The sequence below is a fragment of the Chrysochloris asiatica genome, unplaced genomic scaffold (assembly GCF_000296735.1).
Source record: "Chrysochloris asiatica unplaced genomic scaffold, ChrAsi1.0 scaffold00250, whole genome shotgun sequence".
NCBI lineage: Eukaryota > Metazoa > Chordata > Mammalia > Afrosoricida > Chrysochloridae > Chrysochloris > Chrysochloris asiatica.
The window spans coordinates 777,582-793,156 of record NW_006408768.1 but is presented as its reverse complement, the minus strand read 5'-3'; the positions used below and the strand labels follow the sequence as shown (position 1 = coordinate 793,156).

At 38.8% G+C, this 15,575-nt stretch overlaps 1 protein-coding gene across 1 annotated transcript in view; it reads right to left on the bottom strand.

Annotated features, from left to right (window-relative positions):
• The window catches only part of FREM2 (FRAS1 related extracellular matrix protein 2), a 288,153-nt gene that overhangs the window by 39,581 nt on the left and 232,997 nt on the right, over positions 1 to 15,575 (bottom strand). Inside the window, exons 9-12 of the mRNA XM_006873709.1 lie at positions 14,734 to 14,931; positions 12,486 to 12,650; positions 11,345 to 11,527; positions 2,815 to 2,945 (exon numbers count right to left, since the gene is read on the bottom strand). Coding sequence (XP_006873771.1) covers positions 2,815 to 2,945; positions 11,345 to 11,527; positions 12,486 to 12,650; positions 14,734 to 14,931 — 677 coding nt within the window. The remainder of the gene's footprint in view (positions 1 to 2,814; positions 2,946 to 11,344; positions 11,528 to 12,485; positions 12,651 to 14,733; positions 14,932 to 15,575) is intronic.

Below are 15,575 nucleotides of genomic sequence, written 5' to 3'. Positions count from 1 at the left end.
CGCTATGGGTCGGACCCGACTCGATGGCACTTAACAACAACAACAACATCATCACAACTAAAAGGGAAAAAAAAATGTCAAATCGTTTATGGGACAGGAAAGCTAAAGACAGATATCCAAGGAGAAAACAGATTATAGAGGCTCTGGATAGCGTGGAAGTTGCAATGGTATCAATAAGCAAAGCTGAGGCCAGAAAGAGCAGCCTGAGGCACAGGTAGAGGAAAGGCTGAGTCCCATATGGGGGTGGTGGAGTCTATGAACAGTTTTTGCTGATGGGATAAGATCACTGTTGGTAAATTTGCCTTGGTTCTGGAGTGATCTTACAACTAGAGTTGACCCTTGAACAGTGTGGATTTAAACTGTGTTTGTCCACTTATATGTGGGTTTCTAAAAAGTGCTGTGTGACACTTAGTCATCTCTGGATGAGCGGTTTATCTCCCCAGTAAATTGTATATCAAAGTAAAAAGAAGGCTGTCATGGTTCTCACAGACTTTTCATGAGACTCAGAGCAATACTATAAACCTTGACTACACTATGGGGCCTGTAAAAAGTGCCACCGGTGACACTGGAATTGCTTCCAAGAAGATGAAAAGTCATGGCATTACAAGAAAAACTTGAATTGCTTGGCATGTACTGTGGATTGAGGTCTGTAGCTACAGTTGGCCACTGTTTCAAGATCAATGGATCCAACCTAAAGACCATTTAAAAAAGGAAAAGGAAATACTTGAAGTCGTTTCTGCAGCTTCAACAGCAGGTATGAAAACCATGCACTGTTGTTTGCAAAATTCCTTTGTTTTGTATCCCCTATTGAAATTGTAGCTTTTATGTGGGTGCAGCATATGCACATAGCATACAAACTATGTGTTAATCAATATCTGTGTTATTGGTAAGGCTTCCAGTCAACAGTACACTATTAGTGGTTAAGTTCTGGGGAAGTCAAAACTTACATGCAGATTTTTGACTGTGCAGGAGCAGGATTGGGTTGGTGCCCCTAGTCCTAATGTTGTTCACGGGTCAGTTGTATATGTCAGCTTCCAAACCTATACTTACAAGTGTATTCTGAAAACCGTCTTTAGCTCTTGAGGTCATTTGCATAAACCTCTACTCCTTTCACCCCAAAGAGGTTAACACACTATTTCATAAAAATAGTAGTAAAATATTTCACCTGTCAATGATCAAGACTTATAAAAATATACTTAATAAGGATGTCTGCTTAAACATTCCAAACTTTGAACATGGCATGAAAGCAGGTAAGCCACTGAAGCAGAAATACCATCAAATAGTCAAGATTACAAACAGATATAAACTTTTCAGAAAAAAGATCTCCAATGTAACCATACACTAATACTGGAACAAATAATAAATGTAAGCACAAATATTATAAAAATTGGTCTGTCCCTAAGATGACATATAATTTGTAAAATTCTTTTAGATACAAAGGTCAAAATTATGAGACAATTATGGTTATCTTAAAGAAAATCTAGTTAATAATGCAGTATAAATCAAGCAATGGGAAAAAGCTGTATGAGTCTACAACTTTTTGGTCCCCGAGAGTGCTGGACATCAAATTTTCATAAAGCAGGTAGGAATTTTGAGGGTGAGATTAGAATATATATTTTAATAAGCGGTAGCATGAATTTTAGGTTTGGTTGGTGTGAATTAGGAGTCCCTGTGTGGTGCAAATAGTGAACATCCTTGGCTGATAACTAAAAGGTTTGTGGATCAAATTTACACACAGGCACCTGGGAAGAAAGACCTGGTGAACTACTTCTAAAAGATCAGCCCTTTAAAAGATCCTGGAAATCACTGTTTATTCTCATACACATAGGGTTGCCATAAGTTGGGCTGACTTGATAAGCAATATGTTGTTGATGCTGTTAAGTGCTGTTGAGTCAGTTCTGACTCATAAAGACCCTGTATAGGGTTTCCAAGGAGCAGCTGGTAGGCTCAAACTGCCAACATTTTGGTTCACAGTCCAGTGTTTATCCTATAGAACCACGGCACTCCCAGCACCTGGTATAGTAAATGGTGCTGGTGGTTACGTGCCGTGGAGTCAGTTCCGACTCATAACGACCCTGTATAGGGTTTCTGAGTCTGTAATATTTAAGGTTAAGGTCAGCAGTTCAAAACTACCAGCCGCTCCGCGGGAGAAAGATGAGGCTTTCTACTCCCATAAAGATTTATACCCTCGGAAACCCTGTACAGGGTCGCTATGGGTCGGAACTGACTAGATGGCACTTAACAACAACAACAATCTTTACAGAAACAGAAAGCCTCATCTTTCTCCTTCAGAACAGCTGATAGTTTCCAACTGCTGACTTGAGGTTAGCAGCCGCCTCTTAATCACTACACTATCAGAGCTTCTTGGTATAGTTAAGTGTTGTTGTTAAGTGCCGTCGAGTCAATTCTGACCCATAGCGATCCTGTATAGGGTTTCCAAGGAGAGCCTGAACCACCAACCTTGCAGTTCAAATGACTTTGCAGTGTGACACATTATCCCACAGCGCCACACCATGAATTAAATAGTCTCGCATTGAGTTACAATATGCTTCTCAGCTGAGGTTAATTTCAAATTCAATCATTACTGATTAATTGGGGCATGTAAGTGGGTTGATATGGGACTCAGTGGCTCTGGTCCTTGATTTATTGCAAATGACAATTTTCCAAAGGAGGTAACTTATTTAGGAAATGAAAAGGCCATCCTTTTCTTGTAAGGCTCATCATTTTACACCATGTGGTTATTAATATGCACTTTCTCTGATAAGGTGTACATTAACCTTTTGCTATAAATTTATCAGCCATTTTATTACTTACTTGTGTCTCAGCGATCATGTTTTCATCAGGTTTCAGGTGAACGGTGAAGGCCTCTCTCATTTCTCTCACCCCATCGAAGATGACTTCAATTTCAACAAAGTGCTGGGTTTCTCCTTCTTTAAACTCAATTTCTATAAATGCCAAATCACAGATTTAAATAGTTAACATATGAATGTGAGAGATTTTTCTCAAGTTTTTTTGACTGTGATCTACAATGAGAAATACGTTTTACATTGTGGCCAATATATCTCTGTATATGAATATTTGTGTAAGTGTGAATAAAATGAAATCAGATGTTTAACAAACATTTATACTTACTATGGCTATTACAAGGAGCTCTGGTAGTGTGGTGGTTATGAGTCGGGCTGGTAACCACAAGGTCGGCAGTTCAAAACTACCAGCCGTTTGGTGGGAGAAAGATGAGGCTTTCTGCTCCCGTAAAGATTTAGGGTCACTATGAGTCGGAATCGACTCCATGGCACACCACACTACCACCATTATACTCCAATGTTGCTGTGAAGCAGGAAGTTTATTGTTGTTAAATGCTGTCGAGTTGGTTTCAACTCAGTAACCCTGTATAGGGCTTCTCAGGCTGTAAGTCTTTGTGGGAGCAGAAAGTCTCATCTTTCTTCTGAAGAGCTGGTGGAATTGAAATGCAGACCTTGTGGTTTGCAGTCTAGTGCTTATCTTACAGAGCCACTGTACTCCCCATGCTGGAAGCTATGTCACCGGCATTTCAAATATTAGCAGAGTCACCCAGAGTAGAGAGGTTTCAGTGAAACTTCCAGACAAAAACAGACTAGGAAGAAGGACTTGGTGATCGATTTTAACAAAAAAAAAATTGTCCAGAGAAAATCTCCGGTTAGACGCGCACTCAAAGTGAGACTAGGGAAGAGCTGCCTCCTTAAAGTAGAGTCGACCTTGAAGTGGATGGAGCAAAGCTTTCAGAAGCTTCATTTGCTGATGCAGCACTACTCAAGAGGAGAAGAAACAGTTGTAGACATCCATTCAAAATTGGAATGTGGAATATATGAGGCATGAACCTGGGAAAATTAATTAGACGTTGTAAAACATAGAATGTTGTTAAGTTGTTGTTAAGTGCCGTCGAGTCGGTTCCGACCCATAGCGACCCTGTACAGGGTTTCCGAGGGTGTAAATCTTTACGGGAGTAGAAAGCCTCATCTTTCTCCCGCGGAGCAGCTGGTAGTTTCGAACCGCTGACCTTAAGGTTCGCAGCCCGATTCGTAACCACTACGCTTAAATATCCTAGGAATTGTTGTTGTTATCAGTTCTGACTCACAGTGACCCTATATATGGTTTCCAAGGTTGTAAATCTTTGCAGAAGCAGAAAGCCTCATCTTTCTCCTGCAAAGCAGCTAGTGGACTTTGTGATTTGCAGTCCAGTACTTATCCCACAGAACCACAAGGTGGTTCCTAGACATTTGTTGTTGTTGTTAAGAGCGGTCAAGTCGATTCTGACTCATAGGGACCCTGTATAGGGTTTCCGAGCAGCTGGTGAGCTTGAACCACCGACCCTGCAGTTCAAACGACTTTGATGTCTGATGCATTAGCCCACAATACCACACTAGGAGTCTTAGACATTAGAGAGCTAAAATGGACCCAGTATTGGCAATTTTTTTGAGTCTGACAATCATATGGTTTACTATTTTGTTGTTAAGTACCATCAAGTCATTTCCGACTCATAGCAACCCTGTTTCTGAGGAGCGCTCGTGAGTTTGAACTGCCAACCTTGCAGTTCAAACTGACCTTGTGGTCTAGAGATTATTTTATAGTAAACACTGGGACTTCGTGGTTTACTATGCTGGGATTGAAAACTGAAGATGATAGGTATGCCACTTATCAAAAAGAACAAATTTCAAGATCTTTCCTGAAGTACAACAGTCCATATGCATAAAAGGAAGACTAGTTAATATGACTATTATTCAAATTTATAAACTAACCACTAATAGCAAAGATGAAGAAATTTATAATTTTTACCAATTTCTTCAGTCTGAATTTGATCAAACATGCAATCAAGATGCATTGCTGATTACTGGTGATTAGAATGAAAATGTTGCAAACAAGGAAGAAGGATCAGTAGTTAGAAAATAAGACCTTGGTGATAGGACAGTATCAGATCAAATGGTAGAATTTTGAAAGACCAAGGATTTATTCATCACTGATACTAATTTTCAGAAACAACATAAATGGTGACTATACATGTGGACCTCACTTGATGGAATACACAGGAATCAAATTGACGGCCTTTGTGAAAAGAGACCATGGGGAAGCTCAATATCCTCTGTCAATACAAGGCCAGGGACCAATGTTGGACCAGACAAAATGCTCACATGCAAGGTTAAGTTGAAGGTGAAGAAAATAAAAACAAGTCCATGAGAGCCAAATATGACCTTGAGTATATCCCACCTGAATTTAGGAATCATATCAAGAACACATTTGATGCATTGCATACTACTGATGGAAGACCAGTGGAATTGTGGGATGATGACTTCAAGAACATAATATATGGAGAAAGTAAAAGGTTGAAAATTTGTTTCTTAGGAAAAAAAGAAAAAACCAAAATGGATGTCAGTAGAGACTCTGACACTTTCTCTTGAATGTAGGGAAGATAAATATTCTGGAAGAAATGATGTAGCAAAAAAACGACAGAAAATTTCAAAGGGCAGTTTGAGAAGACAAAGTCAAGTACTATAATGAAATGTGCAAAGACCGAAAGGAAAGAACACTCTCAGCTTTCCTCAAGCTGAACTAATTGAAGAAAAAGAATTCAAGCCTCAGGTTGCAATATTGAAAGATTATCTGGACAAAATGCAGTCTTGTTGTGTCTCTGTAGGATAAGCTCTGGACTGTTCATTGCCAAGTTGGCAGTTCAAACCCATCAGTCACTCCTTGGAAACCCTATACAGGATCACTATGAGTTGAAACTGACTCACCAGCACTTAACAACATGAGCAAAATACTGAATGACACAAGAAGCATAGAAAGAAGATGGAAAGAATGTACAGAGCCACTTCATGATAAATGAAGAAAAGATTGAAGTTGTCTAGGAATTCATATTACATGGACCCACTATTAACATCTAGAGAAGCAGCAGCCAGGAAATCAAGAGACGTATTGCACTGGGTAATGCAAATGATCTCTTTAAAGTATTTAAACAGAAAGCTATCACTTTGAAGACTAAGATGCACCAGACCTAAAACATAGCATTTTCAATTGTCTCATATGTATATGAAATCTGGACAATGAATACAGACGACTGAGGAAGAACTGGCATCTTTGAATGATGGTGATGGCAAAAAATAAGTATGCCATAGGCTGCCAGAAAAATGAACAAGCCTGTTTTGGAAGAAGTACAAATAATGCTCTGTAGAGGTAAGGATGGTGAGACATCACCTCTAGTACTTAAGACAATTATCAGGAGGTACCAGCCCCTGCAGAAGGACATCATGCTTGACAAAGTAAAGGGTCAGCAAAAAAGAAGAAGTTCTTCCATGAGAAGGACTGGCACAATGACGGCAATGGGCTCAGACACAATGCCCAGGACTGGGCAGTGTTTCATCTTGTTGCATATAGTGTCACTGTGAGTCAGAACTGACTGGACAGCACCTAACAACAGCATTGTATTGGAATGAAAATTCTAATCATTGCTACTAAATTGAATGGTTGACCCACAGTTTGAAAAATAATGTTGAGTTATAGGATGGATAATCAACTGTTGTATTCTGGGACAAAACCTAACAAATTCACCTCTCATTCTCCTTAAGGCTAAAATAATGGGGCACAAGTAGTATTGAGTATGAATGGTATTGACATTAGGCACTTGTGTAAATAAGTTGTTGGGTTATGTGTGTATTATGTCATGTTAAAAAAAAACAACACTCCTATTTTGTTGTTTTTCTTGGAAATTCAGAAAACTTATACAAATGTGAGTGATGTTTTCCCCATCCTTGTATTTCCACACTAAAAAGAATTACTTTATTATAATGAAAATTTAACACAATAACAAGAATCCTTTTTTAACCTTCATTTTCAAAATTTTAAATTGATAAAAATTAATTGACTTTACTGTGCTCATGATAAGCAGTTGCCCATACTGCTGAACTTGGATAAATGGTTTTGTTGGTTTTATTACAGCTTTTGAGAAACTGGTCCAGGAGAGAAGAGAAAAAGGATATAATGCATAATTATTTTAGTTAAAGGATGCTGCCTTCTGATGTAATTGCAGCTTAATTATCATAAATCTAAATAATAAATCCTTTAAAAGGAATCATTTTTTGTTTTCTACTTCTAGTTTCTAATGATCAGTTATGAAATCATTTTTCTTTAGAATTGAGTTATTAAGTCAGTCATTTCTTTAAAATTAGTTTTGTTTATATTTGAAATGTTCTTTGAGTCAATGAATCATGACATTTCTCATACCTTGAGAGAGCTTGTCATTCCTTTATTCCATATGATGCAAATAGTTGACATTTCACCCACCCATTAGGCTTGTGTGACATTATGCTAAAAATTAGTTTCTAACCTTTGAAAATCTGGGGCATCTCAAGGAACAATGTTGTTATGTGTCTTGATTCACAGTGACCCTGTATAGGGTTTCCGAGGCTGTAAATCTTTACAGGAACAGAAAGCCTCATCTTTCTCCCATGTAACAGCTGGTAGTTTCGAACTGCTGACTTTGAGATTAGCAGCCCAATTCATAACCACTACGCTACCAGAGCTCCTTACAGGGCTTTGACTTGTTTTGCACCTTCCTGTCTGACAGCAATAAGCTGGCTAAGACCTGAGCACCTTCTCTTCAAGGAGCCCGAATAGGAGAGACCTAGCTCACTGTCACCCCAGTTCTCCTCTTGGAGCCTGAATCTGCAACCTAGCTCACTGCCATCCGAGCTCTCTCATGAGCCTGAATGTGCAACCTAGCCCACTGTCATCCAGCTCTCTTCATGGCTTGCTTGAGTTCTGGAAGTCTTCACATACTTGGAACATCTATTCTTTTAAAGTCAAATTTCTAAAGTTAAAAAAAAAAATTTATACGAAATATTCAAATGATTCCTTTCTCACAGTACACTTGTTAGGTTATCTCCTTATCTGTCAGACTTTTTATAAAACATTTTCCATTATTCTAAGTTTAATTTTGGAGCACTGTATTCATCAATCCTGCACCGAACTCACGATTGTTGCCAATGGGACTATTGATTGACTTTGGTAAGCAGATCGGCAGGCAGCTTTCCTAGTTTGTCTTAGTCTGGAAACACATTGTAGCCTGTTCATGGTGTCTGCCTGTGAGGTGCACTGGTTGGGAATTGAACCTGAGTCTCCCAAATTGAGGGTGAGAATTCTATCACTGAATTCTGACTGTCCCCACCAGTCCACTGTTGTTGTTGTTAAGTGCCATCGAGTCGGTTCCAACTCATAGAGACCCTGTATAGGATCTCCTAGGAGCGCCTGGTAAGTTTGAACCACTGACCTTGTGATTCAATCCAACTTTGTGGTCCAGTGTATTATCCTGCAGTCCCACAGTGCTCCACAATTTTGTTTCTGTCTTAAAATAAATGATACACCAAAGGTCATATTGCCAATATTTAGTTTTAGATCACTAGAACAAACTTTCCATTTGTGTTGCTGTTGAATCAGTTCCATCTCACAGTGACCCTCTATAGGAATTCTGAGGACTGTCTGGTGAGTTTGCACCACTGATCTTGTGGTTCAAACATACCTTGCAGTCCAGCACATTAACCCATAGGACTCCTTTCCTTTGTGTAAAATCTGCTTACCATAGAAATGACACATTTTAGATTTTCTAATTTAGTCATTAATTTTATTTTCTCTCCTTTTTGATTATATGTGATTTATTTTAAATATATCATCAATACTTTGTATAAAAATCTGAGGATGACTTTGAAACTCTATAATAGTTTTTCAAACCTTTACTGTATATGCTAAGAAAATACAATCTCCTTTGTAGAAAATGCTATGTTTTCCTCCGGTCTTGTTAATGTAGTTACAGATTCAGTTATATCCTATTGGTTGCTTTTTAATGATTTTGGTTCTGAAGTTAGACGATTAACAAGAGTTCCTGAAGGTCTAGGGTTGTTGTTGTTGTTGTTATGTGCTGTCGAGTCGGTTCCGACCCATAGCGACCCTGTACAGGGTTTCCGAGGGTGTAAATCTTTACGGGAGTAGAATGCCTCATCTTTCTCCCACGGAGCAGCTGGTAGTTTCGAACCGCTGACCTTAAGGTTCGCAGCCCGATTCGTAACCACTACGCTATCAGAGCTCCTTAGCTAGGGTACTGAAGGATAAATGATTGTTGGTAGAGAGACAGGGTACTGGAAACAAAGTGGATAATTATAAGTCCAGATAACCACAAGCTAAATTTTGGACATCAGTTTATATTTAATATTTAAGTAAATAATCTACAGACAGAGAAAAGAATTGGTTTATTCTAGTTATTCATAAAAGTGAATAATGAAATGCTTTTTTTAAAAAAAGGAAATACAGAGAGGGATGAAGGACAGGTGAAATGCCCCTATAAAACTGCTCCTGAGTTCCCAAACCACTACCTGTCAGTCTGCTGCATTGTGGGGAATTGCATGTTGCTGTGATGCTTGGAAGCTATGCCAATAGTATTTCAGGTACCAGCAGGGTCACCAATGAAACGACAGGTTTCAGCAGAACTTCCAAACTAAGACAGACTCAGAAGAAATTCACTTCTGAAAATCAGTTGAGAAACCTACAATAGCAGCAGAATATGGCCTGACATAGTGCTGAAAGATGAGCTTTTCAGATTGGAAGGTACTCAAAATACATGGTGGTCACAGCAGTGGATTCAGACACACTAACAGCCATGAAGATGCGCAGGACTGAGCTGTGTTTTTTTCTATTGCTCTGGGGGTCTATTGCTCATGGGGTTGCCATGTGTTGAAGCCGACTTATCTACAAATAACACAAGTCCCAGAAAATTCATGGTCTCTGTGGTTGTCATTTTACCATTTTACTATCCTGTCAAGACTTTCTGCTCTGGTAAAGATTTACAACCTCAGAAACCCTATATAGCATCACTGTGAGTAGGAATGAACTGGATGACAATAGGTTTGATTTTTTGTTTTTTTTAACCCAAATGTTTGTACCTGGAAGTTGCAGATTGCTGGTTTTCTGTACTCTAAAACAGACTATCACGCACATTTTATCAAAATTTGAATTTAATATCCTACTGCCATACGTAAGTAAAACTCATTGAAAGTTTAAGGAGACTCAAAACAGAAAGTTAACCGGCACATTGTGTTGCAATCCATGAAATTGTCTAAATTCATAGAAGATGAGAATCTGAATCAGCACAAAGCTGGTTCCTATGAGATTGTTGTGTTTGCTCTTGAGTGTTGTCGAGTCGGTTCCAACTCACAACTACCCTGTGTAGAGTTTTCAGAAAACAGGTGGTGGGTTTGAATTTCTGATCTTGTGATTAGCACTCCAGTGCTTACCCTATGGAGCCACATCAGATGAGATACTTAACCTACGGTGGCCACCTAAGAGATGGGGCCAGTTATATCTCTGCCTCCCCACTTCTCCATAAATTCTGACACTAGCCACTCACCCCATAGCACTTTTAATCTGCAGGCTTCCTTGAAGTGGCCACAAAGAACTCTGCAATCAGCTCTCTGGGGGTCACTGTGAAGCCAGGGTAGCAGCTTGCTCAGGGATCCTAGCTGTGCTCTGTTGTCACTCTCTTCACTGCTAAGTGGCCCAGCTCAGAGCCAGCTTCAGGACCACTGGACTCCTATGTGGCTGTTGCATTGACAGCTCAGCTCTCAGCCAGCATCTCTGTTTCTTCCAGGTTTTCCTTGTTAAGTGCTGTTGAGTTGGTTCTGACTCATAGGGTTTCTGAGGAGCAGCTGATGGGTTTGAACTGCTGACCAAGTGATTCTCAGTCCAGGGCTGCTCTACAGCGCCACATCACTCTACAGTTCAATGGTTTACATATTCCAATTCTTGTTAGTTACAAGGTAGGGCATCCTCCACCAAACCAGAGTTCAAGTAATCTTCAATTACCCTTGAGACAATCAACTCAAGTCTTGCTAATTACCAGGCAGAAGAATCAAACCAACAAGTTGTTTACAGTTTACCCAGGAAATTCCAATCCCTTGGGCAAAAGTAACAAACCCTCTGGGGTAGAAAGTAACCAGGGAACTCCCCCACACCCACAAGCCTCCAGATTGCTTTTCCAAAAGGAGGGCAAAGGTAACTCCTCAGGGTTAGGGGGCAGAAAAAACAATCCACTAAACTGTTTTTCCCAAAAAAACAAGGATAAAAACAAAAAACAAAACCCAGTTCACTTCACGTTTACTTTAAAATTGCCAAATCTTTAATGCACACTTGCATACTTCAGGTAAAAATAGAAAATCTGAGCAATAAATTCCTTTGCTTTTGCTTTTTGATGGAGATAAAAGAAGTATGTTTACTTTTATTTTAGTTTGATGTGGTGCTAGCAAAATCCACCTGGGGGCCCCATTACCTTCTGACACAGGGTGGTAGTCCTCTCCAGAAGTGGCTGATCCGTCCTTGGTGTGGACTCTTACGATGGAAACTTTTGAAGTGTCTCCTTGGCGAACCACTGGAATTTTTATAATCACCGATTGTCCTGCTTCTCTGGGTTCACTGACACTAAATTTATTTTCCCCAAATTTAATAACAGTCTCTAAAATTGTAGGAAACACAGACAAATAACAATTCTTAGTATTGTATTTCTGATGCTTTCTATTTCTGATGTCTCCTTTCATGTGGGAGGAGTCAATTTAGCAATTCACTATTTGCTTCCCTTGTTCACTATACTTGGTGTGTATGTTAGGGGAAACCAAGCATGAACAGTCCAGCTTCTGTCTTGGTATGGGACTAGCTCCCTGAGAGCATGTACTTTGGGTTGTTCCTACATGGGAAACATTTTACAAAAGCAGACCACTCAAAGCAGAGAGAGAAGGTAAGGAAGAAACTGTTGACATTAAAGGTGGGGAGAGAAAGGAACTTAATGTTTGGGTTTCAGTCAAACTTTGAACATAAGCCATATTTTACATAAACTTTATTGACTTTAATGGTGATAATCTTCCTCCTCATTTGCCTTAGCTTTTCCTACTTCTAAACTGCTTCAAAACCTCTTGTCATGTTAGGTAGTTAGAACACACACTCTAGGAATGGCCTGTTTCAGCAGGAAACAAACCAACCTCAGCAATGAGTAATTTCTGATAAGAGGGGTCGGGGAGGGAGGAAACTAAGAAGAAATAAAGTTAGTTAATAATAAACTGAAACCTGAAAGACAAAACTCAGGAAACCATGTATGGGCCAGTTCCTGGAATTGGCTCCTTGGGTACTTGTCCAATCCCCTGACAAAAGATATATAAAGAAGAAGTCCAATTGTATTCAGGGCTCCCCCTGCTTACATCTCCGTAAGAATATCTATGCTTAAGAAACCTATCTTTCATCTCCCTAAGTCTCTGATCTTTCTTTTGCAGGAGGTAAGTGCATCATGCCTTCCCAATTCTTTAGAAGGACAATAGCACCATACCAGGGACTGCAATTCAACTGTGACAGCCTCCTCAAATATTCACACAAATTGATTTCAGTTCCCAATTCATAGTTGAGCATCATAAATGACTTCTTACTGTCAGCATCATCTCGGATCCTTATCAAAGTTTCATTTTGTTCACCAATTGCAGCCCCAAATGGAGAGTTGCTTTGTGGAGTGCCTAGAACCAGACGGAGTTCCTCTACCTCCTCATAGAATTCATCATCCATCAGCTCAAGGATACAGGGCTTTTCGGTCTCACCTGGAATAATAATAGTAAGAATCACTTCCCGTAGTCCAAAAAACATATAACTGTAATTATTGAGAATTGTGAATTTGAAGATACTTATGGGTGTATCTGATTCATATGTTTACTTACGTCTCTGACTTTGTGTCTTTATAAAGTTCTCTGTGTGTGTTTACGTTATTTATAGGAAGTGAGATAAATATTTTATGAAAAAAACTACAAAGATATATAGAAATTAAATGTTTTACTAAAGTACAATAAGAAAATCAATGAATTCCTGGGGTCAGATATGAGAGGAGGGGCCAACTGTAAAGAAGGAGAAAATTTTTTATGGCAAGGAATTATAATTGTAATTGTGGCATTGGTTACAAGATTGTATGCAATTACTCAAATTTATCAAACTGTACATTAAATTAGTAAATTTTGTTGTAAGCAAATAAACATTTTTAAAATAAAAATTATAAGTATTTTTATTGTGGTGATAATATATAAAACAAAGCATTTACCAATTCAGCAATTTCTATGTGCATACTTCAGAAATATTCATTATATTCTTCATGTTGTACAACTATTATTGCTGTCCTTTTACAAAATATTACACTTAAATTGATTAAATTTTTAATACTTTAGTTTATTTCTATATTTAATTTTTTTCAAATCTCTCTGGACACATTGACAATTTCTAGTGATCTACTAAGATTTGGAGTCCTGGTGTGGTGCTGTGGGTTAATGCACCAGACTGCAAAGCCGTTTGAACTGCAAGGTTGGTGGTTCAAGCTCACCAGCTGCTCCTCAGAAACCCTATACAGGGTTGCTATGGGTCAGAATCAACTCAACGGCCCTTAACAACAACTAATATTTGGAGTCTTGGTGGAGTGCTATCGGATAAGCACTGGAGTGCTAACCACAATGTTGGTGGTTCAAACCCATCAGCCACTCATTGGAAGCCCTACACAAGATTGCTATGAGCTCGTATTGACTTAATGCTTAATGCACTTAACACACCTAAACAGAAGGTGTTAGAGGATTACAATTGCAGGCAAGACAGCAACAAAGGTTAGGAAATTAGAGTTAATTTGTGTAAATTCCTTAGCATTTCAATGAATTTATATTTTTCTTTATTAATACATGACTTTATACTAATTGCTTTTAAAATTAAAATATATATAGACAGTTGAATATAAGAAAGTTATGAAAATTAACTTACCATTTCTTCAAAATGCTAGGATTTTTAATGTGTAATTGTAAAATGATATTTGGTTTCCATTTATTTGGGTTACAGTTGTACTCACCAAAATTTACAAATATATATATATATAAACACAAGTAGCAGAATACTTGCTTCAAACACATCACTCCAATGTATATATGCAGCAAATATATATTTTCCCTACTTTGTACATCCCAGAAGTATTGGGATGATGGGACACGTTCTGTCACCTAAATGGTCAGCTATTACAGTAATACCCAACTTCAATATTATTATCACTCGGTGGTACCCTTTATGCTTAAACACATGTCCATTATCCCAATTAAAGCTTATGGGTGAGTCTACCTGACTAGAATTATTGGCAGTTGTACCAGGGCACCAGCTAGTTCTTCTGGTTTCAGGGTAAATGAGGCCATGGTTTGTGAAGACTATTTGTCCTGCCGACTAGTTTCTTCTTTGACACTTTGTTTCCTTCTTGTTCTTTCGCTCTGAATTAGTAAAGACCAACAGTTGTACTTTTAATATGATTAACTTTTGACTTGTTAAGCAAATCATAGATCCAAAAACAATTAAGTTCTTGCCTCTAATATTGTTGTTAAGTGTCATTGAGTTGGTTCTAACTCACAGCGACCCTAAATAGTTTCCATGGAGCAGCTGGAGGGTTTGAACTGCTGAACTTGAATGGCTACTATGACGAAACAAGAAACGAATCAACGAGTTGATATAAACCAAAAGTCGAAAGTACATTCAATCTGCTACTCTATCTCTCACTTTATTATCATTTGGTACACAGAAAACTCACAAGTTCGTTGAATTTAATGATATATGTTTCTCAACAAAAACTTGGCTTCCTCAAATTCCAACTAAAAATGTCAAGCTCATACTTACCAGGGTAGAATGTGATGGTGGACACATCTGTGTTTGGGCGTTCTTCAAAGTCCCTCATCACTTGTGCTGATCCCTGCCGTGTGTAGCATCTCACTGATGACCTGTACTGTACATCTCCACTCCTGTGGATGACTGCAACTATCTGCTCATCATTTTCATTGCCAGTATACATTTGCTCTTTAAACTGCATCTTGGGCACTGCCAAAACAAATCAACACATGGAGCAAAGTGAGCAGAGATATCCTTAAGAAAAGCGGCATTTCAGAGGGTATGGTGTGTTGGGAAGAGTACTGGAACAGAGTGAGGGGGGAAGGGTCCCAGTTTCCTCTCAGCCATGTGTTACTGTTTCAACCTGGAGAAAATCACTCAATTTTAGGAATTTTCATTTCCTTATCTTTAAAATGTTGCCATCCTTCTTTGGTAGATTCCCTAAATGGTACAAATAATTAGTGTGCTTGGCAGCTAACCAAAAGATTGGTGGTTTGCGTCCACTCAGTAGAAAAATCTGTCAATCTATTTCCAGTTACCGAAACGCTGTTCTAATTAGACACCCATGGAGTTACCATAAGTAAGAATCCACTCAAAGGCAACTTAAAAAGAAATTCTGTGGAGTATGGATAGGCAATGGACCATTAACAAGTGATTTAGCATATATATATAGTTGTGAAGTGCCATCAAGTTGGTACTGACCCATAGCGACACTGTATAGGGTTTTTGAGGAGCAGCTGGTGAGCTTGAACCACTGATCTTGTGGTTCAAAATGACCTTGCAGTCTAGCGCATTAACCCAAAGACCCACACCAGGGCTCCACTACCACCATATATATGGTTGTTGGTGGTGAT